The 27,808-nt window shown below is 51.2% G+C and overlaps 1 protein-coding gene across 3 annotated transcripts; it reads left to right on the top strand.

Moving 5' to 3' along the window:
• Positions 1–24,252, top strand: Ldlrap1 (low density lipoprotein receptor adaptor protein 1). 3 transcript variants are annotated; one of them, XM_004637722.2, is made up of 9 exons: positions 1–186; positions 9,710–9,852; positions 10,553–10,665; positions 12,493–12,607; positions 18,207–18,279; positions 18,598–18,681; positions 19,164–19,294; positions 20,565–20,599; positions 22,197–24,252. In XM_004637722.2, exons 1-9 carry the CDS (start codon positions 99–101, stop codon positions 22,339–22,341), a joined length of 927 nt encoding a protein of 308 aa, XP_004637779.1. In that variant the 5' UTR covers positions 1–98; the 3' UTR covers positions 22,342–24,252. The 3 variants fall into 3 exon arrangements, with proteins under 3 accessions (XP_004637779.1, XP_023578273.1, XP_023578272.1); XM_023722504.1 differs by lacking the exon at positions 1–186 and adding an exon at positions 624–666; XM_023722505.1 differs by lacking the exons at positions 12,493–12,607; positions 18,207–18,279; positions 18,598–18,681; ... (1 more) ...; positions 20,565–20,599; positions 22,197–24,252 and adding an exon at positions 11,275–12,150.
• The last annotated feature ends 3,556 nt before the right edge of the window (positions 24,253–27,808 follow it).

Genomic DNA, 27,808 nt, shown 5'->3' with positions numbered 1-27,808 from the left:
GCCAGGAGCGGAGGGGAGGGGAGGAGCGCGCAGTTCGCGCGCCGCCCGGCCCGGCCCAAAGTTTTCCTGACGGAGTTTTGGAGGCGGCCGGACGAGCCATGGACGCGCTCAAGTCCGCCGGGCGGGCGCTGATCCGGAGTCCCAGCTTGGCCAAGCAGAGCTGGGGGGGCGGCGGCCGGCACCGCAGTGAGTGTGTGCCCGTCCGCCGGGCCGGGCGGGGGTCGGGCTGAGGCGCGCGGCCTCCCGGAGCGCCCGAGTCTAGCCAAATTGGCGGGGAGGCGGGGCCTGACCTCGCTCGTGTCCCGGACCTGCGAGGTTGGGGTCACCCGGGGTCAGGGCGTGCTCGCGCTGCCCGTGCCATGTGGGAGGGCAGAGCTCGGGAGGAGGCCGAGCCCAGGGTCCCCAGGTGCGGGCGGTGCCCTGGGAGTGGGTGCAGGTGGGGAGAGAGACTTGGCGACCCGGCTAGCTGGGCGGAGCGGGGCGAGAGCTCGCCGAGGGACGAGGAGTGGGTTTGGGGACTTGGGACGGCTTCTGAGCCCCAGCAGCGGCGCGCAGGAGCCCACTATCCCCAGCCCGCCCCTGTTCCTTTAAAGACCGGCGCGGGGGGTGGGAGGGAGGGCATCCGATAACTCCCAGGTATGAGCCCCGGAACGCAGGTACCTCCTGGTAAGGAGAAGGGGCCCGTCCTGGGCTGTCCGGGAGGTCGCACACCGGGGGTTTAGATCTTGCGTCCTCTCCCCTAACCACGTCCAGGTGGTGAGACTGGCGTTCTGGTTATTTTTGCAACTTGTTTTCTTTTGCGTCTTCCCCCTGGGCTCCCGAAGTCCCAGGGCGCTCTAGCAAACGGCAGACTCGCCGTCACCTCTCCCAGGGACGTCTGGGAGCGGGCTCACCCGGCCCCCCTCCTGTTACCCCTGTCTCAGGTTACTCTCCCGGAGCCGGTCACCTGGCACCTTCCCCTGAGGCCTGCAGAACCTAGGCCAGGAAGTCCTGGGGTCTGTGAAACTAAGCACAGGATTGCAGCAAACCCTCACCCCTGCTGCCACCCACCTGGGGCTACAGCCTCGGCCCCCCACCTCAGGAAACAATGCAGTCACCCCACCCTACCCCCTTGTCTTCCAGGGTTCCACCAGGGGAGCCCGAGTTCGCTGGTCCCAGGAGCGCCAGCGTGTCTGGGCTGAGGAAGCCCGCCCTGCCCCTCCTCTTGCCCCAGTCTGCTGTTCCCTCTGTGGCTTCCTCCTAGCCCAGACTGGCACTGGGAACCCAACTGGTGTCTGCTTGTTGGGGTGGGATCAGAGGCCCGCTAGAGCCAGGCCAAGCATACATCAAGTTCCACAACTTACCAGCTCCCCAAATCATTCCCTTAAAAAATTCGCAGGGTGTGACCAGGACCGAGAATGATTGACTCCCCCAATGGAGGAACCCCACCATGGTCTGTGGGGCCAAGGGAGAGAGGGCCCCAGGGAAGTGGTTGTGAAAGGGAGGGAGCCCAAAGGAACCTCTGGATATGGGGAGGGGCAAGAGAGCCACTTTGAAAGTCCGAGCATGCAGCAGTGAGGATTGAGGATTATGATACTTACATGGCAGGGATGTTAAGAGTGTTGATAGTAATGTCCCCTCCTCATTGGTGGTTTCCTTTCCCCACTCCCTGTCCTTCTGCCTGTGGACCTTCAACTTGATTCTTACTATGGTGGACCAGCTTTTGAGGGCTAAGCCTGTCAATACCTTGGAGAAAAGCAGAGGAGCACCTCTGTTTCTCTCCCAGCTTCCAGAAGTCCAGAGCCTTCTCTACCTTGAATAGGCTATTCCAGTTTATAGTTCTTGAAGCACAATTCTCTATCTGTAAGTTGCAAATAAGTGTAGAAACTACCTCAGACTTTTGTATGGTGGTTAAATCAGTGCATTTTGCCAGGCAGAGGGGAAGACTTCAATAAATGGTAACTACTTGCTTAAAAAAAAAATAGGATCATGCTGTTAGCTCAGGCTGGCCTTGAACTTGCGGTAGTTCTCCTAATGCTGGGACTACAGGCATGTGTCACCGATGCCCTGACTACTGCTTTTGTCATTGTGGGTGTTTTGCTTTTTGTCTTTTTGATACAAGGACACACTATGCAGTTCAGGTTGGCCTTCAACTCACTTTATAGCCCCTGCTGGCCTTGAACTTGAAGCAGTCCTCCTTCAGCCTTCCAAATGCTGGGATTACTGGTGTGCTCCACACTCAGTTGTCATTGTGTTTTATAAAGTAGGTTTTGGTTTTTTTTTTTTTTTTCCTATTACCGCTTTGCTCATGTGAGGTGACAAAATGAGATTCTTATCGAAGATCCATTTTAGAGATAAAGGACCTGGGTTTGGGGAGATGGGGACACAGGTCCCACAAGAGTTACCAAGAGGTAGATCTTACAATTCCTGACTTGGGGACTCTGCTCAAGAGAAGAACTTGGAGTAAACCACAAACCAGCTTGGGCTGGTAGCATCTGAAGACAACTGAGGCAGGCCATGGGATGTGTGTGGGTTGGAGGTTGAGGCACCCTTGTTTGGAATTGTGACCCAGCCACGCACTGATGTGAGGCCTGTGGTTGAGTTCTGAGGCAAAACTGACACAGAGGAATTAAGATTAGGGTTGATCCCTGATGCCCGCTGTGACCTGCTCCTCACCTCTCAAATAGGATTAGCATGGTCACTGTTTTTGTTTATGGAGAAACTGAAGCCAGAGAAGGGTTGCAGCTTGGCTGAGGTCACACAGCAAAGCCAGCACCCCAGGCTTGTTTGTGCTGAGCCTCAGGCCTCCTCTCAGTTGTCCTGACCTTGAAAGATGGTTCTCTCCCTCAGATGGTTCGCTCCCTCTCCCATGTACAGCTTTTTTCCCCTCTTGCAAACCATAAATATTTTATCTCAGCCCCTGGAGAAAGGGTTTTCCTTTCATCCAGCTGCTTGGAAGGGTGGTTTGCCCTGGACCTCTAGTATCTTTCTTTTCACAGATACTGGCATCACTTTGACCCTTGGGCTCCTTTATGGTTTTGTCAATGCATTAGAATCCAAAGAATAAGGATAAAGAAAAGGAGCAGTAAAACTAGTGCCTGGTAGGAGATGAGGGAGGGATCTTAATTTACTTGCAATGAGATAGTATAAATATTATATGTAAACAGCCAGGCTGTAATACTTACCGAGCATTGACTACATATCAGGCACTAGTACAGGTGTTGGGGAATCTGGGAACTAAGTTGAGTGTCTTCTGAAAGAACTCGGAGGAGTCAGAAAAAACTCAGGGCTATGGGTTAATAGTATGGTCAGGAACAGCCGTAATGCTATGCACAAAAGTAAAATGGGTCAGGGAACAGTTTCTTTAGCTAAGATGGTGTCTGTATTTGGGTTCTTCTAAAAGTAGTCACTGAGCCAGGGATCTGAGTGCAAGTTATTTATTTGGAAAGAGATACCAGAAAATACTAGGACAAGTGAGAAGGGAAAAGAATCCAAAAAAGTGGACTTTAGAAAGGGAATGGCAGGGCCAGGGAGATGGCTCAGTAGAATAAGCGCTTCCCTGGCAAGCGCGAGGGTCTGAGTTCAATACCCAGTCTCCCCTCCCCCCCAAAAAAAGAAAGGGAATGGCTACTGTGGGCTACCAAAAGTTAATCCGAGGGTGAACTCTGCTGCTCGGGGTGCTCCCTTTGAGAAGCAGTGACTGGCAGTCTTGACTGAATGGGCAGGGTGGCAGATGTTGGCAATCCTGTGGTATGGAAGTGAGGATGTGGTGCCCACAGAGCTGAGGATTGGCTCCTGACAGCACCACCTAAGAAGGTGACTGTAGTTAACAGATAAATCAAAGGAAGGAAGAATTTGGGATATTTACCTGGAAGCTAAGGCTTTATTTTCACAGGTCTAGTGGCAAAGAGAGGAGATGAGGTTTGAGTCAGAGGTCACTCACTGCCCATTGAGGGTCAGATAGATGCTCCTTTCAGGCAGAGGGTGCCTTCTTCACATTGGGAAGGGGTTTGATGGGCTGCAGGAATGAGTGTGGGATTTGAGTCCCAGTGTTGTCATTTATGAGCCGTGGTCACACCCTACTGAGTGGTTTTATCTGTGAAACGGGAAAGCTGATGTATCCTTGACTCTTGTCATGAAACACTCATGGAGACATTAAAGCACTTGTACTTGACCACTGGTAGTGACAGTAGCATATACTTAAGCTGTTCTTGGCGTGGACCAGATGTTTTTGTATGTATGCAGGAGCTCATTTCATCCTGATGGCAACCCCATGCGGTAGGTACGGTTATTGTCCCTATTTTGTTTGTCTGTTAGTTTTTGGAGACAGGGTCTTACTATGTAATCTAGGCTGGCCTCCAATTTGTGATCCTCCTGCTTAAGTCTCCTGAGTGCTGGAATTACAGGCATGCACCACCACACCCAGCTTATTTTCCCTGTCTCAAAGTAAGGAAACTGCAACCTAGGGAGATTGAGTAGCTATAAACCCCCAATTCCCCCAGAGCCCATTATTTTCTCTTATAATGTATGTAGGTGCTTAGAAAATGTTAGTTGCTGTGATGGTCATTTTAAAAATTGTTTTCTTTTGATAATAATCTCAATAGCTTTAACTTCTGAAAGTTAAAGCTATCTGAAATTTGTCTAAGACTTTTTACATCTAGAAGTTTCTGAGGATGCTTCTGAAGACTGTCAAATTGATTATTCCAGAAAAACAGCTGCTCCCCAGGCAGGGCAGAGCTTGAGTCCCTACCTGAGAGATTGTCACTCTGTAGCCTCTGGGTTGCAGCCTGCCCTGGGAGCTAGGCTAGGGCCCTGCTCAGAGACTGCATTGGCCCATGGATTTTGTTGCAGCTCTGATTTTTCAGATGCCAGCTGGCCGGGTTTCCTGGAGTGGCAGAGGAACACAGGGCTGACCTGCCCAGCCCTAACTCCTTACTAGTTAGGAGGTACATGGTTATAGAAGTTAGACTGGGCATATGTTCTGTCCGTGGTTAACTTCAGTAGCAGGTCATCTGTAAAATTGCATGGTTGAAATAGCACAGTCATTACCCACCCCAGGGCCAAAAATAACTGGGACCGGAACAAGGCTATAGAATCAGCCTTGTATTTGCCTGGGGGCCTCTGGTTGTTCCCCTTGAAGCCTGGGGTTCTTGCTAGGAGGGAGATGTAGCCTCCACCCTCGAGCTAGAGTGCAGACTGGCTGCATCCTGTTTGAGGTGGCTGGGTGGTAAACAGGACAGGGTAGCAGGAAACCTCACGTGTCCGTCTGTACTGAGGGGGCCCTGTGCTGGTTCCTGAGGAGAGGTTGTAAGCACACTACAGTGAAGAGTGAGTCAGGAGCACCGGGGAGGAGTCTTCCCTGGAGAACAGAAGCATCGTGGTGGGCACTGGGAACATTGGATGCAGGGATGCAGGTCAAGTGAGAAGCAGGACAAGACTGGACAGCCTGTCCCACAGGAGTGCTCCTTGTACCACTTCCTGCAGAGGCAGACATGGATAGTAAGTCCAGGAAGGGGCAAACAGCCGAGGAGGCAGCTGCTTTGGGACAGCCTGGGGCGGAAGAAGAGACTCATGTTCAATAAAGGTACTGTGATGGGCCAGGGAGATGGCTCAGTAGAGTAAGTGCTTACCTGGCAAGTGCAAGGGCCTGAGTTCAATCCCTGGTTCTGCCAAAAAAAAAGGTCGTAAGGTAGGGCTTTGAAAGACATCCGATGACTGCAGAGCTTTCAACAATCAGAGCTGAGAAAAAAAAAAAAAAAAAAAAAAGGTACTGTGATGTATCTGCCCCTTCATGAGTGCATTTCATTTCATTATCTCACTGTATTGTCTTACCTGAGAATCATAACAGCCCAGAGATGTAAGGGTTGTTGTCTTCCCATTTATAGATGAGAAAAGTGAGGCTTAAGGGAGATAATTAACTCAGAAAAGTCAGAAGTGGGGTACTAGGATTAAGGCCCTTGCTCTTAACCACTGGACTATCCTCCCTCATAGAAGGGTTTCTGGAGGAGCTGGTTATATGAGGTTTTGATAAGCAAAGGGGAAGAGTATTTTGGATAGAATATTTGAGAAAAAGCTCTAAAGCTGAAACTAAATGTCCCATTATGAGGAGGAAGTTCTACAGAAGATGGAGAGAAAGAAGACCTGTGGGAGAGGAGCTGGAGGTCTCCAGCAGTCACTGCAGGGATTGCCTGTAGTAGACTGGGATCCCACCCCTCTGACTTGCAGTGACCTTCCATAGGATGCATCTCTCTCTGGACCTCCTTTCAACTGTCAGGTGAGGGGCTGGAATAGAGGGTCTCTGAGGCTGATGGACAGTTTTTAGTCTACAAGGAAGCAGTAGAACAGGGGAAAGGTCAGTCCAGTGAAGGAAAAATGCAGAAAAATGCTAAGTATTTCAGAGGTCAAGGAGGACAGGGGAATGTTTTGACAGCAAAGCGATCACCAGTGACCTTGGCAGGCTTTGGTTCTTTGGAATGGAGGGAGAGGAAGTGGTTCTGGAAAGAGGCCAGAAGTGGCTGATCCAAAGGAAATGGGAGAGTAGGCCATGAAAACGGGAAGGCAGGCTGTTTGCCATAGAGTAGGAATGGGTATGGAGGTGAACAAGGCCACCTCTGATTGGTCTGGCCTGCCTGAAGCCTTATGTTAGAAATAGAGGGAAGTGGAGCTACAGTGTTATCTGAGTCTGCCAAGGCCACAGGCAGTGGCCATGGCAGCAGTTTATTTGGCTAGATGGGTACCGGATTGGGAGTGGTGGTCTGGGTATCCTGGCTCACACTGAGGCAGCTTTCAGTTTTTGGAAAACCCAATTCCAGTTGTAGGGCTGTAGCTCCAGTTCCCAGAAACTCTTCCCTGACACTTGGCTAGAATTAAGGTATTTTGCCTCTAGGTTAAGTAGTGTGCCATCAGTCAGAAGCTTGGACTTTGTATTTTTTGTCTTTTTGAGACAGGGTCTCACTGTGCAGTTCGCTGGCCTTGAACTAACTCACTTTGTAGTCCAGGCTGGCCTTGAACTCGCATTGATCTGATCCTCCTGCCTCGACCTCTTGAGTGTTGGGATTACAGGCATGCGCCACCATGCCTGGCTGAACTTGGACTTTATAGAGTCAGAGTCTTTTGAGTCTCAGTTTCGTGTGTAATATGGAACTGAAAAAAATGTCTGTTTACAAGGTAGTGTGTTTGAAGTGATGGTAGTAGCTAATGCTTTATTGTTGGGTCTTTGTTCCTTGGTAGCTCTGATTTGCCCCTATCATGGTGCTGTTCGCTTGGTTTCTTTGAGAAAAGTGCCTGTGTCTGATTTGCTCTGGAGCCTCTCATCTGCTACTGGACCAGGGACACCTCAGGGACTTTCTGTGTTTTGGAGGAGCAAATGGAAGGGGATTATGGTGGGTGGGACAGAGAATAGGGTTGCTTCAAGCTTGAGAGTCATCTCACTGGGGGAAAAGCCTATGTATGAAGGCTAAAGGGCAGTGTCCTGGCCCTGAGCTGGAATGAGGTTAAGTCATTCCTTTATTCAGGTCATAGATGACCAGTCAGCAAGTCCCTCCTTACTTGGATCTCAAGGGGAAGATAACACCCATAGTTTCCTGTATGAATCCCACCCCCACCCTGATACCCCCACTGTGTGTGCATGAGTACATATATGCAAGCATGCACGCATGATGCGTGGTATGTGTGTGTCTGTCTCAGAACTCAGTGGATTGTGTGGCTCAATGCAAATCCAGAAATTGAGTGTATAGGTCCATCCAGGCTGTGGAGGAAGGAGATAGAGCTCAGGGAGTCTGAGGCTGTGTGATAGGAGGTAGGAGGGGCAGCAGGGCCCCAGATTGCATAGGGGACCTACTGGTACCCCCTGGACCTTGGATTCTAACCAAGAAACCCACAACCCTGTCAGGGCCTTAGTTGCAGTGGGCCTGTGATGCCTACTTCTATATTAGCTTCTTGTAGCATTTCTTTTTTTTTTTTTTTTTTTAGATGAGGTCTCAGTATGCATTGAGGACTGTGTAGCCCAAGCTGTTCTCAAACTCACAATGATCCTCCTGCCTCAGCCTCCCAAGTGCTGGGATTACAGGTGTGCACCACCATGCCTGGCCTCCTCTCAGGGTATGGTCTAGGGCAGCAGACCCTGTTCATCTCTCTGGTAGTCCCTGACAGCTGACCCCTGCCTGGGTCCTCCGCTGTCCTTAACAGGATTGCAGGTGTGCTGCCCAGCTGTTTTCTCACCTATGACATGGGTGCAGTCACAGTGAGTACCTCCTACAGGTGCTGTAGCTGTGAGGGTGATAAGGACAGCAGGCCCATACAGGGAGTGTGAGCCATGCATTTGTGCTGGGACCAGGGCCTGCGGGGACCTGAAGCCCATCCCTGCTGCTCTGCCCTGTTATTTCCTTCTGTGTGGCAGGGTCCGTCTGGGGCTCAGCTAAAAGGAGGGACCCTTGGGATGGTCAGGCCCACAGTGAGAGTCACACCTCCATCATGTCTCTCTGCCCTGTTCTATGTGAGAGGTTCTGGTGGGAGCCTCTTCCCTCATCTCCCAACCGTCCTCACAGTAGTGGTGGTAAGGACTTCTCAGAGGACCTTCCCATTGGTCCTGCTCTCTGCCCTTGGTGCAGCCCAGAGGGACAGCAGTTTTGGTCTCTGTCTTTTCTCTCATTGGTGGGACGAAATACCTAACACTGAAAATTAAGGAAGAAAAGGTTTATTTAGCTCACAGTTAGTGGAAGTTTCAGCCATATTCAGCTAGCTCCAAGGCAGAGTGGCACATGACAGAGGGCAGCTGTTCATGGTGGCGGAAAATAGTAGATACCAAAGGGAGGAGCAGAGGCTGCAGCATCTTCCCCAGGGTGGGTATAGCACACACGTATAATCCTAGCAGCACTTACACCAAAAGTTCCAGCATTGGATCATGAATTGATCACAAACTCTAGAAGTCTACCCCATGACTACATGAGGCGTTGGGGGGACAATTAGACACAAACCATAACGGTCTCAAAGGGGTCAGAGGACTTCCCTGAGGCTAGAGGGAGGGCACAGGGAGCAGAGCTTAGACACTAACCCAGGGCTACTAAGTTGATAGGACATCCTTGGAGAAATCCTCTTCTCCTTCCCCATTGATCCTTGCTTACCCCACCCCCTCTCCTTGGGCTGTTGTCACTTTACTGGTCCTTTTCTCCAGTCAGTTATGTCTCTGGATATGCAGGTAGAATAAACATTGTTGGCTCAGGCCATGACAACTGATCCGGTGACTGTAACTCTACTTGCTTTATGTGGCTTTTGTTTCTCTGGGCCTCAGTTTCCTGATCTGTATAATGGGACAGTACTCAATTGACAGGGTTACAGTAAGGAGTCAGTAAGGAAGTGGGCTGATATTCTCTGGGCAGTTAATGTTCAAGTTGAGTTTGGGCTTGGGACTTGAAACATGGCCAGGTCTTGGCTCTGGGACTGCTTGGTTCCTGCACTTGGTTATTGACCTGGCCTCCCTGAACTTGTATCTGTTTGCAGTGGGTGTGATACAAAGTCTACTTTGTGGGTTCTCCTGAAAATTAACAAGGACATTTTGTGTAAAGCTTCTTATCCAGCACTTGGTATGTTCTAAAAAAACGTTAGTTCTATATTAATACTTAAAACAATGATGGGGAACCTCAGAGCCCCTTGCCAGGTTTTCCAAGGACTGGTGAGAACTAGTGGGCCTTCAAGGCAGGGTTGAGGGTCACTGTGTCTCCCCTGCCCCCAGAGCTACCCGAGAACTGGACGGACACTCGAGAGACACTGCTCGAGGGCATGCTCTTCACCCTCAAGTACCTGGGCATGACCCTGGTGGAGCAGCCCAAGGGTGAGGAGCTGTCAGCTGCTGCTGTCAAGAGGATTGTGGCCACGGTGAGTGCCCTGCCAGGAAAAGGTGGGAGCCACAGGTGGGGGCTGCCTTCTTTCTGGGCTGCCTCTCACCCCTAGCTTGTCTTCCCTGTGAGATGGGACTGAACCTGCCCTGCCCTTGAGTCTCCCTCATTTGGCTCAGAGCTTTGCTGGAATTAAATGGTCAGGGCCGGTGGCCACTGCTGCCTCATCTGTAGCCTAGGCTCTCTCCATAAGTGTTAGGGATACATTGGCACCAGGGAGACCGAGGAGGTTGTTTACTCAGTCACGTTGCCAGGCACATGTGGAACAGTGTAGCTCACCAGGGACCAGACCACCCCAGCCCCAGTTGTGAGTGAACTTAGGCCCATTGAATCCATCCCCATGGTGCCTTTGACCTCGGGTGCTGGTCCCCTGAGTAGTCCACAAGGGTGGAGTCATCCTGCTGAGTTGTGTCAGCTTCCCAGCTGTGTGTTCCTGGGCAAGTCCTTTAGTCTCTGCATTCACTTCCCCTTGTGAGAGGGAAGATGGGGGTCCAGGGCTTTCAGACAGCGGTTGTCTTTTATTTCAGGAGGTGCTTGTCAAGTGTCCTTCCCATGGCATCTGCCAGACCCTTGAGCTAAGGCTCACACAAGCCCCATGTCTGGTGTGTGGAGTAGCTAGGTGGAGCCTAGGGGGTGGATTGCAAGAAAGTCAGGCTCATCTTAACCCCTTTCTGCCCCAGGCCAAGGCCAGTGGGAAGAAGCTGCAGAAGGTGACCCTGAAGGTGTCACCTCGGGGAATTATCCTGACCGACCACCTCACCAACCAGCTCATTGAGAATGTGTCCATTTACAGGTATGCTTGGCACGGGGTGGTCTGCATCACTCTGACAGTGGTGCATGGAGTGTCCCATCTCACGTGCTAGTGTACAGCACAGTTCACAGAGCGCACTCAGTGAAGTGGTACTTGCTGTCCTCATCACCTGTTGTAACAAGTAGCTGAAGCCTATCTGAGCCCGGCTTCAGCTATGTCCTATGTGCTCCCAGTGTGTCCCCTGCATGCTGCTGAGTCACTGTAGGAGCAGACAGCTGCAGAGTCATTGCCTCGTCTTTTCACTGAATGCAGCAGCCCAGCCCTAGACGTCTGGCTAGGCATAGCAGAGGGCCCCACCCAGGGTCTGGAACCAGAGGGTAGATAGTCTTGTCCAGTGAGCCCCGTGGTCCTGGTGGGCTTTAGAGCCCCAGTCTACTCCCACATCTCTCTTTGCCAGTCAGTTTTAGTGTTTCAGAACTGGAAGAGACATCTCAGACCCATTTTATAGATAGTGAAGCTGAGAGAATGGGGGAGGGAATGACAACATTGAAGTAGTGGCTGAACAGACCTGGGCACCCAGGTGGGAGCTCTGCCCAGCAGGACCATTTCTCCAGGAAACTTTCCACTTGTTTTTTTTTTTTTTTTTTCCAGGAAGGTGGCTCAGCTTGAGCAGAAGCAGAAGCACAGGCTAGTAGTGGGGGTTGGGGGCCAAAGGGCAGCCCCCTCCCCCAGTGTGTGTGCATTGGGAGGTGGCTTCAGAGTTTTGGGCTGTGCCTTTCTATTACCTTCATGCATCTACCTGCCCACTTTTTTTTTTTTTTTTTTTCGGAACTGCAGATTGAACTCAGGCCCTTGCGCTTGCCAGGGAAGCGCTTATTCCACTGAGCCATCTCCCCCGCCCTACCTGCCTGCTTTTAACCAACATTTCCAGGTACCTACTCTGCTGACATCTGTGCCAGATGAGGACTCTGACTCAACCCCTGCCCTCCTGAAGCTTCCTATCTGGGAGAGGACAGAGAGAAGGAAAGGAGATAGAGTATATCCCAAGAGGGCAAAGGAGGAGGAACAGGATTATGGAGCTAGGACTTGAAATCACCCATGAGATTCCAGAAGCTAGAGTCATCAGCCCACTGCCCCTGAGGGTCTGAGCTGACTGGGTGGGGGGAAGCAGGGCACCACTCTGCCTAGTGCTGCTCTTCACCTTACCTGGCCCTGCCAGAGACTAGAGGAGACCCAGGACCATCTCCCAGGCTGACTGAGCTGCTGAGTCAGCCCCCCTGGAACTATGGCCAGGGTGAAGTGCTGCACTGGGAATGTGTGACAGTAATCCAACCAGCAGCCCCAGTGGGCTCTGGGGAGACATGGCCACTCCCTCTGTCAGAGAACTTCCTGCCCTGTTCACTCACAGCCCCAGGTGCCCCAGCCTGCAGTCTCTCACACCTCATGACCAGGGGTGGAACTTCTCAGCAGACTCGCCCCTTACTGGATGCCACAGCTGTAACTGTGTCACCTGAATAGCACCACAGAATACCCCAGGTGAGAGAGGGGTGCCATGTCTCCAGCTGCCCCCCTCTCCTCCCAGAGGATTCAGTCTGTTACCTAAACATCCTGCGCCCTTGGCACCAGTCCATCAGATTCTGCTCTTCTTCAAGCCCCAGCAAGGTGCCACCTGCCCTGGAAGCCTTCCTAAGGTTCTACCTGCCTGGCCAAGGTTCTTCTCCCATAGATGGCCCAGGATGTGAGGCCTGGAGGCCAAGGCCCGATCTAAAGTCTCACCATCGTGGAGAGGAGACAACAGGCTCTCTAGGACCTTCCAGATGTGATCAGGCTCTGTGCCAGAGGTGTTGACACCTGCCACTTGCCTTTCAGGATCTCCTACTGCACAGCAGACAAGATGCACGACAAGGTGTTTGCTTACATCGCCCAGAGCCAGCACAGTGAGAATCTCGAGTGCCACGCTTTCCTCTGCACCAAGCGGAAAATGGTGAGCAGGGAGGGTGGGACTGCTCTCAGGGGCTTCTCTGGTGTGGTAGGCAAGACCAGAAGCTACAGTCACTTAAAAAGGATGAAAACCCATGGGACTCTCAAGTGTGTGCTGAGAGCTGGGCATGCAGAGTAGGACTACAGTCAGATGGTCACCCAGCTGGGCAGCCTAGTTGTAGGCAGTGACTAGGCTGTATCCCCAGGAAGGGCTTGGGTCCCTTCCCCTCTGTAGATTGCTTTGCTGGATATGAAATGATTTTGGATCTCCTGTTGCTCCTATGGTCGGGGGGGAATATGCTTTGTAAGTATTCATCCTGATAAATAGGAGATCAAAGTAACCCTGGCTAAAAAACAAAGGCCAGACAGAGCTCACAAGGGACTAGACTTGCTGTGTGTATTAGCTTTCCTGTCTCTAGGACAAAAGTACCTGACACCTGCACCTTCAAGGAGGAGAGGTTTATTTTGGCAAACAGTTTGAGAGGGTTTAGTTCATGGATGGCTGCCTCCAAGGCAGGAACATCCTGGTAGAAGGGCCTAGTGGAGCTGAGCTGCTAGCTTCGTAGGGACTGGAAAGTAGAGCCCTGGAAAAGAATGCCAGAGAGATGCACTGTCCAAAAGATGCTGGGCCCCACCTCCTAACAGTACCTTGAAGTTATAAATAGCAGCAGGTGATTCTGCTGATGACTGTAGTGGCCCCTGATCCAACAGTCTCTTAATCCAGTGAAGTTCATAAGATTAACTGCAGACTGACTGGAGCAAAGAGGCAAATGGCTATGTTTGATACGTTTACGGACCCATTCCATTGCTAGGCTCTGAGGCATGTCATGTTTAATCCTTATAATTATGCAAGGTGGAAACTTATGATCTCTAGTGGCTTTCTTTAAAATACTTTCATTTATAATGAAACAGACTCCCAGCAATGCAGCTGTCTTGCTGAAGATGACATAATCATTGAGACCAGTGAGTCTTTTAGCCCACAATCCTCACATCTACACAACAAATTGCCAAGAGTTTTCTGTCACATTTTTGGGCCACTTCTTGATCACATCTAGCTGGTTTGAGTGAATGAAAGACCTTGAAGGTCTCTGGTGTCTTGCCTGAATTTGGGGACAAGGAGCTGGAGTGGATCAGCCTTTGGCATTGACACTTTAGTTTCTGAGGCCCTTGAGATCTGAGCATCTTCTGTGTAAGGAGGTTCTTGACATCTATTGATTTGGTATCACCATCTATTAACCTCTGTTAACAGCTCAGAGCCAGGTCCCAATGCCCAGCATTCTTGGGAGACATAGAGACAATATCCTGTCCCCTTCTCTGTCAACATCAAAAACACTGTCACTGGGGAGCCCAGGCTTTTTGCTTTAAATGTTGTATAAGTTTCCTATGCCCGCCATAGCAGATGTTCACAAATTTAGTGGCTTAAAACAACACAAATATATTCTCATAATTCTAGGGATCAGAAGTCTAAAATAGGTCAGTGGGGTTGTGTTTCTCCTGGAGGCTCCAGGGGAGCATCATTTCTTCACCTTTCCTACTTTCTAGAGACCCCTGCATTCCACCTACTCGTAGTCTCTCCATCCTCTATCTTCAAAGCCAGCAGAGTAGCATCTGCCAATCTTGCTGATGTTTTTAAATTGCTGTTCCTCTTTCTGACTCTTGATTCCTGTCAAGGCCCCTGTGATGACCTTGGGCCTATTGGGTAATCCAAGATAATCTCCCCACCTTAAGATTATTCTTGGGGGCTGGCGAGATAGCTCAGTGGTCTAAAGCACCTGCTTAGGCAAGCATGCAGGGACCTCGGTTCAATCCCCAGCGCCACATGCCATGCCAGCCCCGCCCCCAGGGTGGGCTGAGCTGACCATTAAATAAATAAAGGAAACAAAAAAAGAGTAAAAAGCCTAACTCTTAAAAAAAAAAAAAAAAAAAAGATTATTCTTAACTTAATTCTATTTAAAACCCTTTTACTACGTAGGGTGACATACACAGATTGCAGGAATTCAGAAGTGGGTATCTGTGGGGGCCACAATTCATCCTACCACAGGAACTGCCAAAGGGTCGCTGTAGGAAGAGCCACACCAGTTCACAGCTGATGTGCTGTGTAGTCTTGGCTAAGATCCTGCCCTTCTTCAGCCTCCTTGCCTACCACCAGAATGACGTCCAGCATTGCTCCAAAGGGCCTCTGTTTGTTTTGTACCCCTCGTTTCTTTCCTGTAGATTCCATGTCACTGGCCTTTCCTCCAGAGTCTTGTGATATCACAGAGCCCTGCACTACCCTATCTTTTCCCATCACAAGCTTGTTCCCACAGTTGGTTACCCTTGGAATTATCTTCTATGAGGATAGGGACTTAAAACATAAAAGCTCATTGTGTCCCCATTGTTCTCTCTTCTTTCCTACCAAAAAGGAGCAAGTGATGGGCAGGGCAGGGTGGCAGGCCTCCGCTTTTGCTCAGTGTGGACCTGGGTGGAGGGTGCTCCCAGATACAGTGATTTCCTTTCCATGGGGGTTCTGGGAGTAAGAGAGAGGGTTGGGCCAGGATTCAGATAGGCTTCTATGAAATCAGCTTGCCCCCAGGATAGAGAGCAATTGCCAAGGAAGACAGTACTTGGCCACTGGTATCAGGGCAGAGCGCCTGCTGAACACCCAGAAGAGTCTTCCTGTCTGGGATCAGGGCTGATTGGCCGGACTATGCCTTGTACTTCTTTCTTTGTGCCACTCAGCCTCCCCCTGCAGGGAGCCCTGGGAGAGTCTTCTCTGAGAGAGAGACCAGCTCAGGGTGGTGTCAGTCCATGAAGACCTTAGCTCAGCCCAGGCTGGAAGCATGAAGGCCTCATGGCCTGGTCTTCTAAGGAACGGGAACATATTCTGGACTCTGCAGGATTTCTAAGGGGGAGGCAGAGCTAAGATGGGCATCTTGGGCTCTGTACTGATCAGCTGGCAGCTGCCTCCACAGACACATGGTGTCACTTGACCTGGGCTAAACCCTACAGTGGGCACTGAGGACCCATGGGACAAGTCCATGGAAATCCAAGGGCCCGGCTTTGGTTAAGTCGTTCTGTCTACTGGAGGTCAGGAGGGTCCCCAGAGACAGAGGCTTAGAAGGATGAGTAGTGAGTAGGGATTGGTCAGGCTGAGAGGAGATGGGTGGCACATTAAGTGCTCACCAGTGTGGGAATTGCAAGTGCAAAGGCACACTATGGAGAGGCTATTGAGGTCTCTTGGCTGGTGGAGAGCAAGGATGAGGGAGCCTGCAGCAGGGTTCGAGTGACATAGCCCTTACTCTGCATCTCCATCCTGCACCTCCTCAGTGGGGTATCTGAATGAGCAAGGAGTTTAGAGAAAAGAAGGGCTCCTTCCTGCCCAGGAAGGCATAGCCCCATGTTGGGGCCGCACAGCCAGAAGTCTCCCTTCTCTGGTCCTGTTATGCACAGTCAGAAGTGTCCCTACAAGGAAACATTTCCAGCTGCCTAGGAGGGAGTCCTCTGAGGGCACTCAAGCCTGTGGGCCTGGAAGTGGAGGAGCGAAAGGTTGCTGCACAGGTGCAGGGCCTAGGTAAGCCCATTTCCACCCTGCCTGAGGGGTGTTACTATACCCCAAGTGGCTGCCACATCCTGGATTAATCCTCATGCATAGATTATATTTCTGGACATCAGGGCTGCTAGGGGAATAGGGCCGATTGGGTTGAGTAGGTGGCCCCCTTTGAAGGGATAACTCTGGTTAGTGGGAACAAGGGTAAGACATGGAAGAGTGGACTGAGTGGAAACTAGTCAGGGTGACCGACAGACCCACCACCAGAGGCACGCAGGGAAGGGCTATGTGCTGGCCTGGGCAGCCCAAAGTCTTCTCGAAGCAGATCCAGCAGTTCTTCCTTCTGATGTTGCTTCAGATTCTTGCAGCCTCCCGGAAGTGGGCCCTTCCCCAGCCCTAGCCCCCAGTCCCCGTCCAGGCTGAGCCTTACCACCTGCACACATCCACATCTCCAGCTACATTTGGCTTAACTTACAGCTTGGAACATCAGGACAAAGGGGTGGGGAATGTATGTAAATAAACTGGCAGATTTATGCAAAAACAGTATAAACTTTCCCCCCAGGTTTCCTGCAGGCAAGAATAATGTTTTTCCATATTCCGCCACATTGGGTGACCAGCCCTTGCTTGGGTATAGAGTGATCTGACTTAGGCCGATAATTAGCCCATATTTTTAGTTCATGGGCAATTCTCAATGGTAACTGGGTCTATTAAACTTGATTCAGATGTGACAGCTTAAATTGTAAACAGCTGTGAAGAGTTTCATACTTAATTACCATATTTAAGTTTTGCCATAAAGCACCCGTACTTCCATCAAAAATGTAAATGACGGAGACATTCAAATGAGATTTTATACTTCGTGAAGTTTAATTGGCACAGATCACTCAGCTTGTTTAAAAATTTTTTTAGAAAAGTTTTTTGGAAGGCAGTGGCCGTGGATTCATTTCTCAATTAAATTGTGTTGTCTGGTGGAGGGCAGGGAATGGGGCCAAGGCTGGGTAGGCCTGAACTTTAGCATTTGAGAGTCTTACATTCTGCTCTTACCCAGGGCTTTCAGAAGGAAGCTTGGCAATGCTGCCAGCATCAGCTATTGCTCCAAGCTCTGTGGCTTCCACTCCCAGAGCTGAGAAGGTTAACCCTGGAGTCACAGAGAGCAGGCTGTAGGGATGAAGGTGGCCTGGGAGAACTGGGCTGGCACGAAGCTTCATTGACAGATACAGTTCAGCCAGCATTGTTGCCACCATTGAGGGGCTGCCCATATTCTGGGAGCATACAGAGAGATGCATGATGCCAGCAGGGGAGAAGTGGTATTTGAGAGGATTTAAATGGATGGATAGCGGGGCCGGGGAGATGGCTCAGTAGGATAAGCGCTTGAATGGCAAACGCAAGGATCTGAGTTCAATCCCCTGTTCCGCAAAAAAATAAAATAAAACAAATGGATGGATAGGATGAGGTGGGGCAAAACCCAGTGTGTGTGGAGTGGGTGTTGGTTTTGACACTGAATAATTTTGATCCCTATACTCATTGACATCTTTCTCCTGCTCAGGAAATGTGTCAGCTGGCTCCTCCCTTGCTGAACTCCAGTACCAGTTCCTCTGACCATGCATATCCCTAGTCTTTCTTTCCCCTCTCTGGCTATGACTTATTCAGGCAGAGGATGGGCCCTTCCAACCCTTCTGGGCTCTTCTGTTCACCAATTCCAAGGGTTCAGGAAGTGTAAGAAGTCCTCAGGTAATTAGGGAGGACTCCTCTGAGAAAGTAAGCCTCACAGTTGATTCAGGGAAGCCCAAAGTGGAAGGAAAAAAGTAGAGGTGAATGAATAGCCATTGAGGGGATGAATGAGGATGGGAATTTACCTGGGCTAGAGGCCCAACTGCCTCTCCAGGATTGAGCTGCTAAACCCCAGGCTGCTTTGGTGACATGGGAAGGGCCAGCTCTTCGTCCTCCACGGTTGCAGTTGACCCCTAGGCGCTGCTCCGGGAAAGTCTGGAGCCCTGGCTGGACTCCCCAGCCTTCCAGTTTAGACTTGCACTTCTCTGGCTGAAACACACCCCTCTCACCCCTACTTCCTGTTTTTTAGGCTCAGGCTGTCACCCTTACTGTGGCCCAGGCCTTCAAAGTTGCTTTTGAGTTCTGGCAGGCAGCCAAGGAAGGTGAGTATGATCAATATCATGGGTGGGGTAGGGGCTGAGGCAGCAGATAAAGCCTGGAGTCAGACAGACTGACTCCCACCCAGCTTTTCTCCTATCCAGCTTGTGATTTTGAATAGGTCTTCTCACCTGAGTCTCAGTTTTTCCATCTGAAAAAAATATCAGCTGCCTCTTTCCCTCAGGGTGCTTGTAAGGCTAACACAAACATATGCAAGGTGTCCTTCCTCTGCAGCCCTAGCAGTGCTCCTGAAGTTGCCTGGTGAGTGCTGGAACAGATTGCTGGGATCTGGAGTTCTGATGTATTATGCCTTGATCCTGCAGAGAAAGAAAAGAGGGAGAAATCCAGCCAAGAGGGAGGGGATGCGCTGGGGACCTGCCATGACAACACGCCCTCATTGAAAAGCCGTGAGTCTTGGGCAAGGGAGGAGTTCTCTGCCGCAGGTCCCCTCCCTTCCTCTAAGGCCCTTTTTCTCACAAGCTGGGGTAAACTTTAAAGTTGTATTTTGCTTTGTTAAGTCAAGTAACACATATTCATTATAGATAAATTAGAAAAAAATAACTTGTTTTCATGCATGTTTTCCACCTCTGTCTCTGTGCATGTATGTAAATAGTGTATATGTATATAACCTGCTATGTGCCCTCTGAAAAACTTGACAACTGTTGTAGAGAAGTCTCAGCCATCAGTGGGAGATGGACTCACCTTGTGGGCAACTGACCCATGCTGACAGCAAGTGTCACGTGGGGCTCTGGCTGGTCTGGTGACTGGCCCAAGCAAGGCCATGTTGGAAGAGGGTGTAAGGAACTGGGCAACCCAGGAATCTCTCAGGTGATGGCAGGAAATAAGTGGTCATTCTCCCTCTGATGCCCCTGACTGGACTCTTTCATAGTGGTCGCCACTGGGAACTTACTGGACTTGGAAGAGACCACCAAGGCCCCGCTATCCACAGTCAGTGCTAACACCGCTAATGTGGATGAAGCACTGAGGCCTCCAGCCTTGAGCAGCAGCAGTGTCGTCTGGGTGAGTGACCCTATGCCCTGAGGACCCCACGGGATCCGCTGAGCATCAGCCAAATCTGTGGAGGAGCCTAAGGTGGCTCCTGGGTCCACGCCCTCACACTGACTTATGGGTCTCTGGGAGGACTGGACCTAGCCCTACAGCACGCGGGCCCAACGTAGGGGAAGAACAATGTCCCCTTTGAGCCCAGGGCTGCGTCCCTAGCAGTCCTAGCTCCAAGCACAGCTGTCTCCTCACAGTGCCCAGCCTCTTGGCTGGAGCATCCAGAGCTCTGCCCACCACAGGATCAGCCAAAGGCTCCCTTGTTCTTGGCAGGGCAGAGTTTGTCCCTGATACCCCTCCCCGCTCAGCCGAATGAATGAAGAGCCAGGGCCTGGGCTGCTGTCAGCCTGACCCTCCGCTCCGTGACTCAGGGCAAGCCCCCTTCACCTGCCTGGGTCTCAGCTTTTACATCTCCTCACTGAGGACTGTGACCTCTGCCCACAGAGCTCCCAGAGGAAACTGAACTCTTTTAATTTTTCATTTAGAAATAATTTCAGACTATGTTACAAAAATAGTGTCAAGAATTTGTGATGGTGATCAGAACTGGAAAGCGAACGTGGATACAACCCTCCTCTGTAGTCTGTAGAGCTTACCTTTGCCCAGTTGTCTTTCTGTGTCCTTTGTCCAGGAGTTACTGTAGATTGGTCACTTGTCATAGCTCTTTAATTTTTAAGAGTCTAAAACATTGAGGAACTTCAGTCACTGTCAGGTCCCTCCAGTGGGACAAACTAGTGTTCCGAAACCTGCCCTCTCTTATGGGGGATCGTTCTTACCGCCTGCCAAGTGGCACTAGGGGGCCGTGGGACCTTGCCTGGTGCTTTTCCACTGAGGCTGCCATCATCAGTCTTCTGGGGTCACTTAGGGTTTGAGCTTGGCTTTCGAGGGGATAAAGGCGGTCAGCTTCCTTCTCCAGCCTTTGCCATTTGGAATTTGAAAGCCGTGGAAATCACAGGTCTCATTTTATGGGAAGAAGCGCTTAGTCTGAAGGAGAAGCCATGACTTGCTCCTGTCACAGGCAGCTAGTGACAGAGCTGGGACTGAACTCACTGACCCTTTCTCTTGTCTCAGCCCCAGCTTTGGGTCCTTGGGCTGAGAGGCTGAAATGGGAGCCCTGCCTGTGCTTGTTTCTCTGAGTACCCCACTGCATCCCTTTGCCAAGCCCTGTAGGTCACCCCCGAGAGGAGCGCAGGATCCCACTCAGAGCTCTCACTTCCTGTTTTGTTTCCCCAAGGAGCTGGATGATGGCCTGGATGAAGCATTTTCTAGGTAATGTTGACTGTTTACCCAAGGTGGGCTGTGCCTGCCCTTTCCTCCTGGGGCCTCTGCCATGCCTGAGAATGAGTCCCTCTGATTGTCTTTCTCGAGGTCAAGAATTCCACCTCTACCCAAATACCTCCTAAAACAGGGAGCTCCCTGCCCAGGGAGGGAACCCCTTCCAGAGTGGCCAGATGTGTTCAAAAGCTCTTATTACTGAGCCCAAACCTCTTCGCAGTGGCTGCTCTGCAGCAACCTGACCTGTGCTAAGCACTGCAGCTCACACTCATTTCCTCTTCCTATGCTGGGTCTGCGGCCTCCACATGCTGGCTTTTTGCAGCCTTTGTCCCCTCCCCTCCACACAGCTTGTCTTTATGCAGGAGCAGGGAGAAGGCAGTGCTTGATTAAACCCCTTTAATGCAATAGAGAGCAGGATGTCAGGCTCCTAGGTAGGGGTTTTGGTAGCGCCCCAGGGCAGTGATAATTCCCCATTTTTCCAGGGGCCTCCCTGTGCTACTGACTGCCTTTAGCTTGAGGACACACTGCCAGGAAGTCTGGTTGAGGAGAGGCCTGGCAGCTGGCTCGGGGTACTGTGCTCTGCTCCCCATCACTCAGGCCTCTCCTTTCTACTTGGGACTTGCAGCTGCTCCCTTCAGCCTTCCCACTTCTGCGGTGTCTGTCACTTAAGATTGGGGTCTGTTGGGTGGGACAGAGTCAGAGGATTTGCTTTTGCCTTCTTGCCTCCCCACCCCACCTGCTTCCTGCTGCAGCCTGGTGGAGAGCCCCAGTCCAGCCTGGTGAGGCAGCATATATGGTCCCTACATGGAAGCAGAGACCTTCTCCCCACCTTCTCTGCTTCCTTGACTCACAACACCACTTCTTTTGAAGAAAAGCTTTCATTCGCTTTTCTCAGATTATTCGAGTATCATGTGGCCTTTACTAACAATTTCAAAAGTCAGCAAAGCATTCTACAGAAAACAACAGCATGTTATAGTCATACAGCCCATACTTGGGCTTAATTCATGCTGGTCCTGTACATAGACATTATGCGAAACCCATCAGCTCATAGTATTTGCCTTTGGCTCGTGTGTAGACCCCTTTCCAGGTGGCTAACATTTCCCATAAATACCTCCTGAGGATGTGGGTCGTCATTCACTTAGCTCACCCTATTCTTGTGGACATTTATGTTGTCTCTTCTTTATGTTATTTATTTGAGAAGCACACTATTGAACAGAGTTACAGCCAAGCAGTCTTCCTGTAGTTGACCAGTACCCGCCCCTGGCCAGTTGCCACTGCCTTTGCAGTGCTACCTCCTCCCCTCCTCTCTGGGCAGCTCCTGCCCTGGCTGAGGTCAGTGTGAGTAGCCTTTTAGGGATGGAAGTGGGAGAGATGGGGATCCCACTCCCTGGCCCACAGTTTAGACCTTCTAGGGCAACCTGTTCAGAGGCTATACCTCTTCTGGCCACTAGGACATTCTCCTTTGCTCTTTGTCCTGCCGTTTTCCTACCCTTGTCCTCCTTTCTGGCCTTGGTACTGGCCAGGCTACGCTTGTTTTGGGGGCCCACCAGTCTGCACCTATGCCCTAGGCTGACATAGCTCTGTGTTCCAGGCTGGCGCAGTCGAGAACAAACCCCCAGGTCCTGGACACTGGGCTGTCGGCACAGGACATCCATTATGCCCAGTGCCTCTCTCCTGTCGACTGGAACAAGCCTGACAGCAGTGGCAATGACCAGGATGACCTCTTCGGCTTCTGAGGGCCTGGGGCAAGCAGGACATAACCAGCCCTGACACATGACGGACCAAAGCCACCTGTGGTGGGGGAACCAGCTCCAAGACGTGCCGGCTGCCCCTTCTGGCCTACAGCAACATCAGCCTGCAGATCAAAGCTGCAGCCAGTCAAGCAGGGGGAAGGAGAGATTTTTTTTTTTTTTAAACCTGCTCCTTCTCTGCAAACTGAAAGAAGCCTTGAATATTTATTCAGTGACTCCTGGTCTGTAGTTGGAAGCTGGTTTTGCATCAGGCACATAACAGATGCAGTACTGTGACTGGCCTTGTGCTCTTTCTCTTCTTGAGCCGGCTCTGCTCTTTGTGGGTGTCAGACAGTGACCAAAGCATTTCTCATCCCTCCTCCTTTTTTAAGAACGTGGATTTCCCCAAGGACATCCCCACTCCTTATGGAAAGCAACCAGAACTCAGAGCTTGTCATCTTGTGTGCTTAGGAGGAGACTGCCACCTCTGGAGAGGCCTGGGACCTCAGGCTTGCTTTTCTCAGGGTCCAGCAGGCCTGGGCTCAAGGCCTAGCTCTGGAGCTCTTGGGAGGGAGCCCCTGACCAAAGATAACACAGCTTGGCACTTTAAAACCTACAGGGGCCAGGGAAATGGCTCAGTGGAATAAGCGCTTGCCTGGCAAGCGCAGGGGCCTGAGTTCAACCCCTGATTCCACAAAAAAAAACAAAAAAAAACCTACAGCAGGTGTGGCCTCAGGGGCTTCACCATGGTGCTGCATTGGATAAAGCTTTTTTTCTACCCCTCCTCCCTAGAGGGGGCCCAAAGTCCCTTTGAATGGTACCTTCCTGTCCTGGGACCCGGTGTGACTGACTGCCTGTGACTTCGAGAGTCTCACTGCAACCATGGGGATCAGCTCTTTGTGATTCTCCTTCCCTTCCTGGGATGAGGCTGCTCCTGCTCTTGTTTTGTCTGTATCCCTGAGAGTGTCCCTGTGTCCTGCCTCCACATACCTCCTGGGATAGTGTGTGGGAACTTGCACCTAGATTCACATAGGGATATTTTGCGGCCATTTTACAGATGAAAAAAGTGAGGCCACCCTCATGGAGAGGGTGGAGTTGAATAGAACCTGGATCTGGTGCCAAAGCTGCTTTCTCTGCTGCCACCTCTCACAACTCATACCTCCTTTTTTCTAGCTTTGTTGTCCTCCCAGGAACCAAAAATCCCCAGCTATTTTCTGACTAAAATGTGTTTCGTAACAAACCATCTGGTGCCTTTCCACACAGAACTGGCACAAGCCTCTGTGCCCTGCTGGCTTTCTCACTGTCAATTTCCATGAAGATGCAAGTGTTTGAAGTCTGCTAAATCCAAGAGTGAAACAAAATCAAACTCCGTAAGCATCACGCTGTTCTCTTTCCTGACACGGCGGCCTGGTCAGGACATCCCAGCAGTGAGCTGAGCTGTCTTTAGAATCTCTTTCCTTCCTCCCAACTTGGCCCTTGGGCTCTAGCATCTGAAACCCAGCCAAGCCTGGAGTATCTTTCCCATCCCAAGGTGCCTCCCAGCGGCCTGGCTTGTCAGGACAGGTTTCTGTATCCCCTGAAAACTCACCACATTTCTTAGAAGCTGGGTCTCTTGAGTGTCCAATCAGAATGGGGCTGGGGTGTGTGGGGGTGTAGGACCTTCCTCAGAAGGAAGATGACTTTTTTCCCTGCCACTCCCATGCCCCTGCATCCCCCTCAGACCTTGGGACCAGCCCTGTAGCTGTCCAGGCAGCAGGGGTGGGGCAGGACACCAGCTGTCCTCAGCACGAGTACGGGCGGGCCTCCTGTGTAGTACTGGCCTTCATCAGTCTCTTGTTGACAACTGTCTGCACTTCCCGTGTGTCAGCAGCCAAGTCTCATGTTTTGCTTTGTGATGCTGTAAACGGAGGCTAATGGGAAAAAAAAAATAATAATAAATGTTCTCTTTTTGAAGTATAAGCAGCACTTAGATGAAGTGACCAGAGTGCAACAGCCAGTGGCTCCTGCCTGTTGGCAGTGGAAGCGGAAGTGACCACAGACCTGGGTGGGCAACGCACCAAGAAGCAATACCCAGTGTACCCAGAGCAGGGATGTTGGCCTCAAGGTTTCCTCTTCACCCAGCAGATGGGCATGTGTGAGATGAAGTCACCCTGGACAACTGACAGAGACTGGCCAGTTACCCAGTGTGTCCACATGGATGAGGTCTCTGAAAACTGGAGCTAAGATCTGTGTGTGTTCTCCTAGCCCTTTTCCCCATGGAGGATGTCATTTCTATCGCATTCTCAAATGATCTGTGACGTTCCCTTACTAGATTTACTCTGCTGCATGCAAATCAGGCCTGGCTTCAATGCTGGGGCCAAAGGCCAGGCAGAGCCCCTGCAAACCCACGCATGTGCAGCTTTGTGTGGTGAGAGACAGTTGGGTGTTTCAGTGACTTGGGAGACCCGAGACTCAGTTCTGGCTCTGCTGTTTAGAAACTGACCTTGGATCAGTCACCTTTTTTTTTTTTTCCAAGTGAAAAATCTTTATTGTGAAGTTTCCTGTGGTGACACTCCCTCCTGAGCTGGATCCCAGCTAAGGAGGCTGAGGCAGGAGGTCATAGGTGAGCCCCAGCCTGGGCAACTTGGTGAGACCTGTCTAGAAACTTTTCTCAAGGGCTGAAAACATAGCTCAGAGCAAACGCCCTGGGTTCATTCTCTTGTTAACAAACATACAAACAAACCTTCTATACCAGCTATGATGATCATTAAAATTTAGAAGTACAGCTTTTAACAGTGTCCGGGTAATAACGTTCCCTTTGCTGCACCAGCAGAGCTGTCGGATGCCCACCCTGCAGGTACAGACGCGATGTTCCCTTCGCCGCGCCCTCCTGGGTGTTGGTGGGGAAAGCGCGCTGCTGCTTGGTGCAGCCACCCAGACCCTAGAGTACATTCTTTAGTAATCCTTTCAAAGAGGGTACATGGCAGACAAATCTTCTGAATTCATCAATATCAAAAAATGTTCTTGTTTGGCCCTCAAAATCAAAGGCCAGTCTGGCTGGGTACCAGATTCGTGGGTAGAAGCTGTTCTTGTGCAGGACTCTCACGGTGTCGCACCACTGGCTCTGGGCATCCAGTGTGCTCAGCGAGAAGTCTGCCGTCAGCCGGATCCTCTGGCCTGCATAGGTGACCTCTCTCTCTTGTGAGGCCTTCAGTATCTTCTCACTGGGACTTCAGAACGTCACCAAGATGTGTCTAGGAGTGAGCTTTCTCTCATCCACCTTGCTGGGGACTCGCTGAGCACTGATGACCTCAAGCCTTGAGCTCTTCCTCAGCTCTGAAAAGTTTTCTTCAATGATTTCTTTAATTATGTCCTCTGCCTCGTTCGCTTTGTTACCATCTTTTTCTGGGACTCTGTTCACACGGACATTGGAGCTTCTGAATTCGTCTTCCAGGATGCAAAGTTTCTCGTTATTCAGCAGCTGCCTGGATATCTGCGCTGCATCCCTGGATGCCTCTTCCACTTGGCTGTCCAGACAGCTCACTCTTTCCTCGAGCTGAGCTACCCTGCAGTGCAGGTCATCTATCGAATGCTTAACTTCCTTGACATTGGGGCAACATTTCCTTCTGCGCTCCATCTCCTCTTTTATCTCTCTGAAGATGCCGACCACTCTTCTTCTGAAGTTTTCTTCTGTTTCCTGGATTAAGGCTGCTTCTTCAGACATCAGCTCTTTCATCTGCAGTCTTGTTCCTCTCTTTCTGTTTTCCCTAAAAACTTGGTGACCTCTGATGAAACACTTGGATTTGCCCATGAACACGTTTTGTGCTCACAGGAGCTTCGCTCTAGTGATTTCGAGAGAGCACTGTGATGCGAAGTCGGATGGAGAACCTCGATTCCTTGACCTCTGGAAGCAGCCGTTTCCTGCACCTCGGCCTTGTGCTTCCCCCTGGGTCTGCACCGGCCCTTCCTTCTCCCGACTACAGGCAAGTCCCTCACAGCACTGAGGCCCCTTCTCCCTCTGTGCTTGGGCTCCCTCCTCCCTCCTGCTCCTCCATCTCAGAGTCTCCTTTTCCCTCCTTGTCAGTCTCTGAGTTTTCTTCTTCCCCCCAGGATTCCTCCTCCTCCTCCAGCCACATCCCTTCCTCCCTTTTCCTCCTCCTCTGCTGCAGAGCTATCTGCTTCCTCCCCCTCCTCCTTTTCCTCCTCCTCTGCTCCAGAGCTATCTGCTTCCTCCTCCTCTAGCCATGAATCCTCCTGCTCCCCGACCTTGGGGCTTTCCTTTCCCTCCCACTCCGAAGACGCTGAGCTTCCCGCCTGAGCCCCAGCCACCTTCACCTCTTTAATGAACAGCAAGTTAAAGCCATCGTTTGCTGGGTCTCCAGCTCCACACTTTGAGGCTCTCAGAGGATTCTCCCCCTTTCTCCGCATGAGTTTGCACTCTGGGAAAGTATCTTTCAGCAAATCTCTCATGAAAGCTTTCTGGTTGGAAAACACCTGAGGCTCTGCAGATCTGAGAAGATCTGGACTTCGCCATTGCATTTAAATGCCAGTTCAACCTTACATAGAAACTTGGGATCAAAACCATTTTCTCCCAAAACGCGGAAGATGCGAGCCCACTGCCTGCCGACTTCCAGCGTTGCGGAGGAGAAGTCAGCCGCCAGCGTCAAGGTGGCGCCCTCAGCCCCGGCTCGGCCTTCTTGTGCAGCCGGCTCTTCCTTCCTCGGGTCCGCGAGGGTTCTTCCCGCCCGTGTTTCCTCCGCTGGCTCTCGTTCTCCGGCCTCTCTTTCCCGAAGGTCTCCTGGGGTCTCATGGCCTCTCTGTCCCTCGTTCCTGGGCGAGGCTGCGCCCGTGCTCCTTCTGACTCAGCCCGGTGGAGGGCGCGCCTTCCCTTGGCCCCGACGGCCTGTGCGAGCTGTGTCCGCGCACCTGGTTTTCTTCTGGAGCTCAAGCTTTGGGTGTCCTCGCCCGCACTGGCGTCCTCCGTCTTCTCTACCAAGGGCGTTGAACCTTTTACTTTTTGTCTCTCCTTTCTGAACCAGGAGCTCTCTGCATTTTTCACTGCAGCTGTTGTGATTTTTGCTTCCATAAATTTCCTTGCGAAAGTCTTCACTGCCTCTTAAAACTCGAGCTCATTCTTGTCACACCCGGTGGCATCCTCAGAGGCTCCTTCCCTCTTGGTGGAAGCCTTTCCTCCCCTCCTGTGGCCTTCTTGTCCCTTTGCTGGTCTTGCCAGCTTGGGTTGAACCCTGGGCATCATGGCTGTGCTGTCAAAGCTGGTTTTCTCTTTTGGAATAGTAGATCTGTGTATGTCCACAGGGTAGACGTCTTAATTCAGATTTTTAAAAAAATGTCACCTGTTCCCGCTGGCCAGTTCTGCTCCGCACGGACATCACTTGGAGAAGGAGCCCAGTCACCTCTTTCCTTGAGCTTTGGTTTTGCCTTTTTTAAATCTTTTATTTATTTATTTGTTACAGGGTCTCACTATGCAGCTCAG

This window comes from Octodon degus, unplaced genomic scaffold (assembly GCF_000260255.1).
Source record: "Octodon degus isolate 3935 unplaced genomic scaffold, OctDeg1.0 scaffold00092, whole genome shotgun sequence".
Lineage (NCBI taxonomy): Eukaryota > Metazoa > Chordata > Mammalia > Rodentia > Octodontidae > Octodon > Octodon degus.
The sequence above is the reverse complement of the archived record's forward strand: the minus strand, read 5'-3'. Positions and strand labels throughout refer to the sequence as shown.

Bases quoted from the DNA above. Each gene is read 5' to 3' on its own strand.
- Ldlrap1 (XM_004637722.2), top strand. From the start codon at position 99: ATGGACGCGCTCAAGTCCGCCGGGCGGGCGCTGATCCGGAGTCCCAGC. The intron at 12,608-18,206 runs GTGAGCAGGGAG...CCTGTTTTTTAG, and splicing joins TCTGCACCAAGCGGAAAATG to GCTCAGGCTGTCACCCTTAC. The intron at 18,682-19,163 runs GTGAGTCTTGGG...ACTCTTTCATAG, and splicing joins CACGCCCTCATTGAAAAGCC to TGGTCGCCACTGGGAACTTA.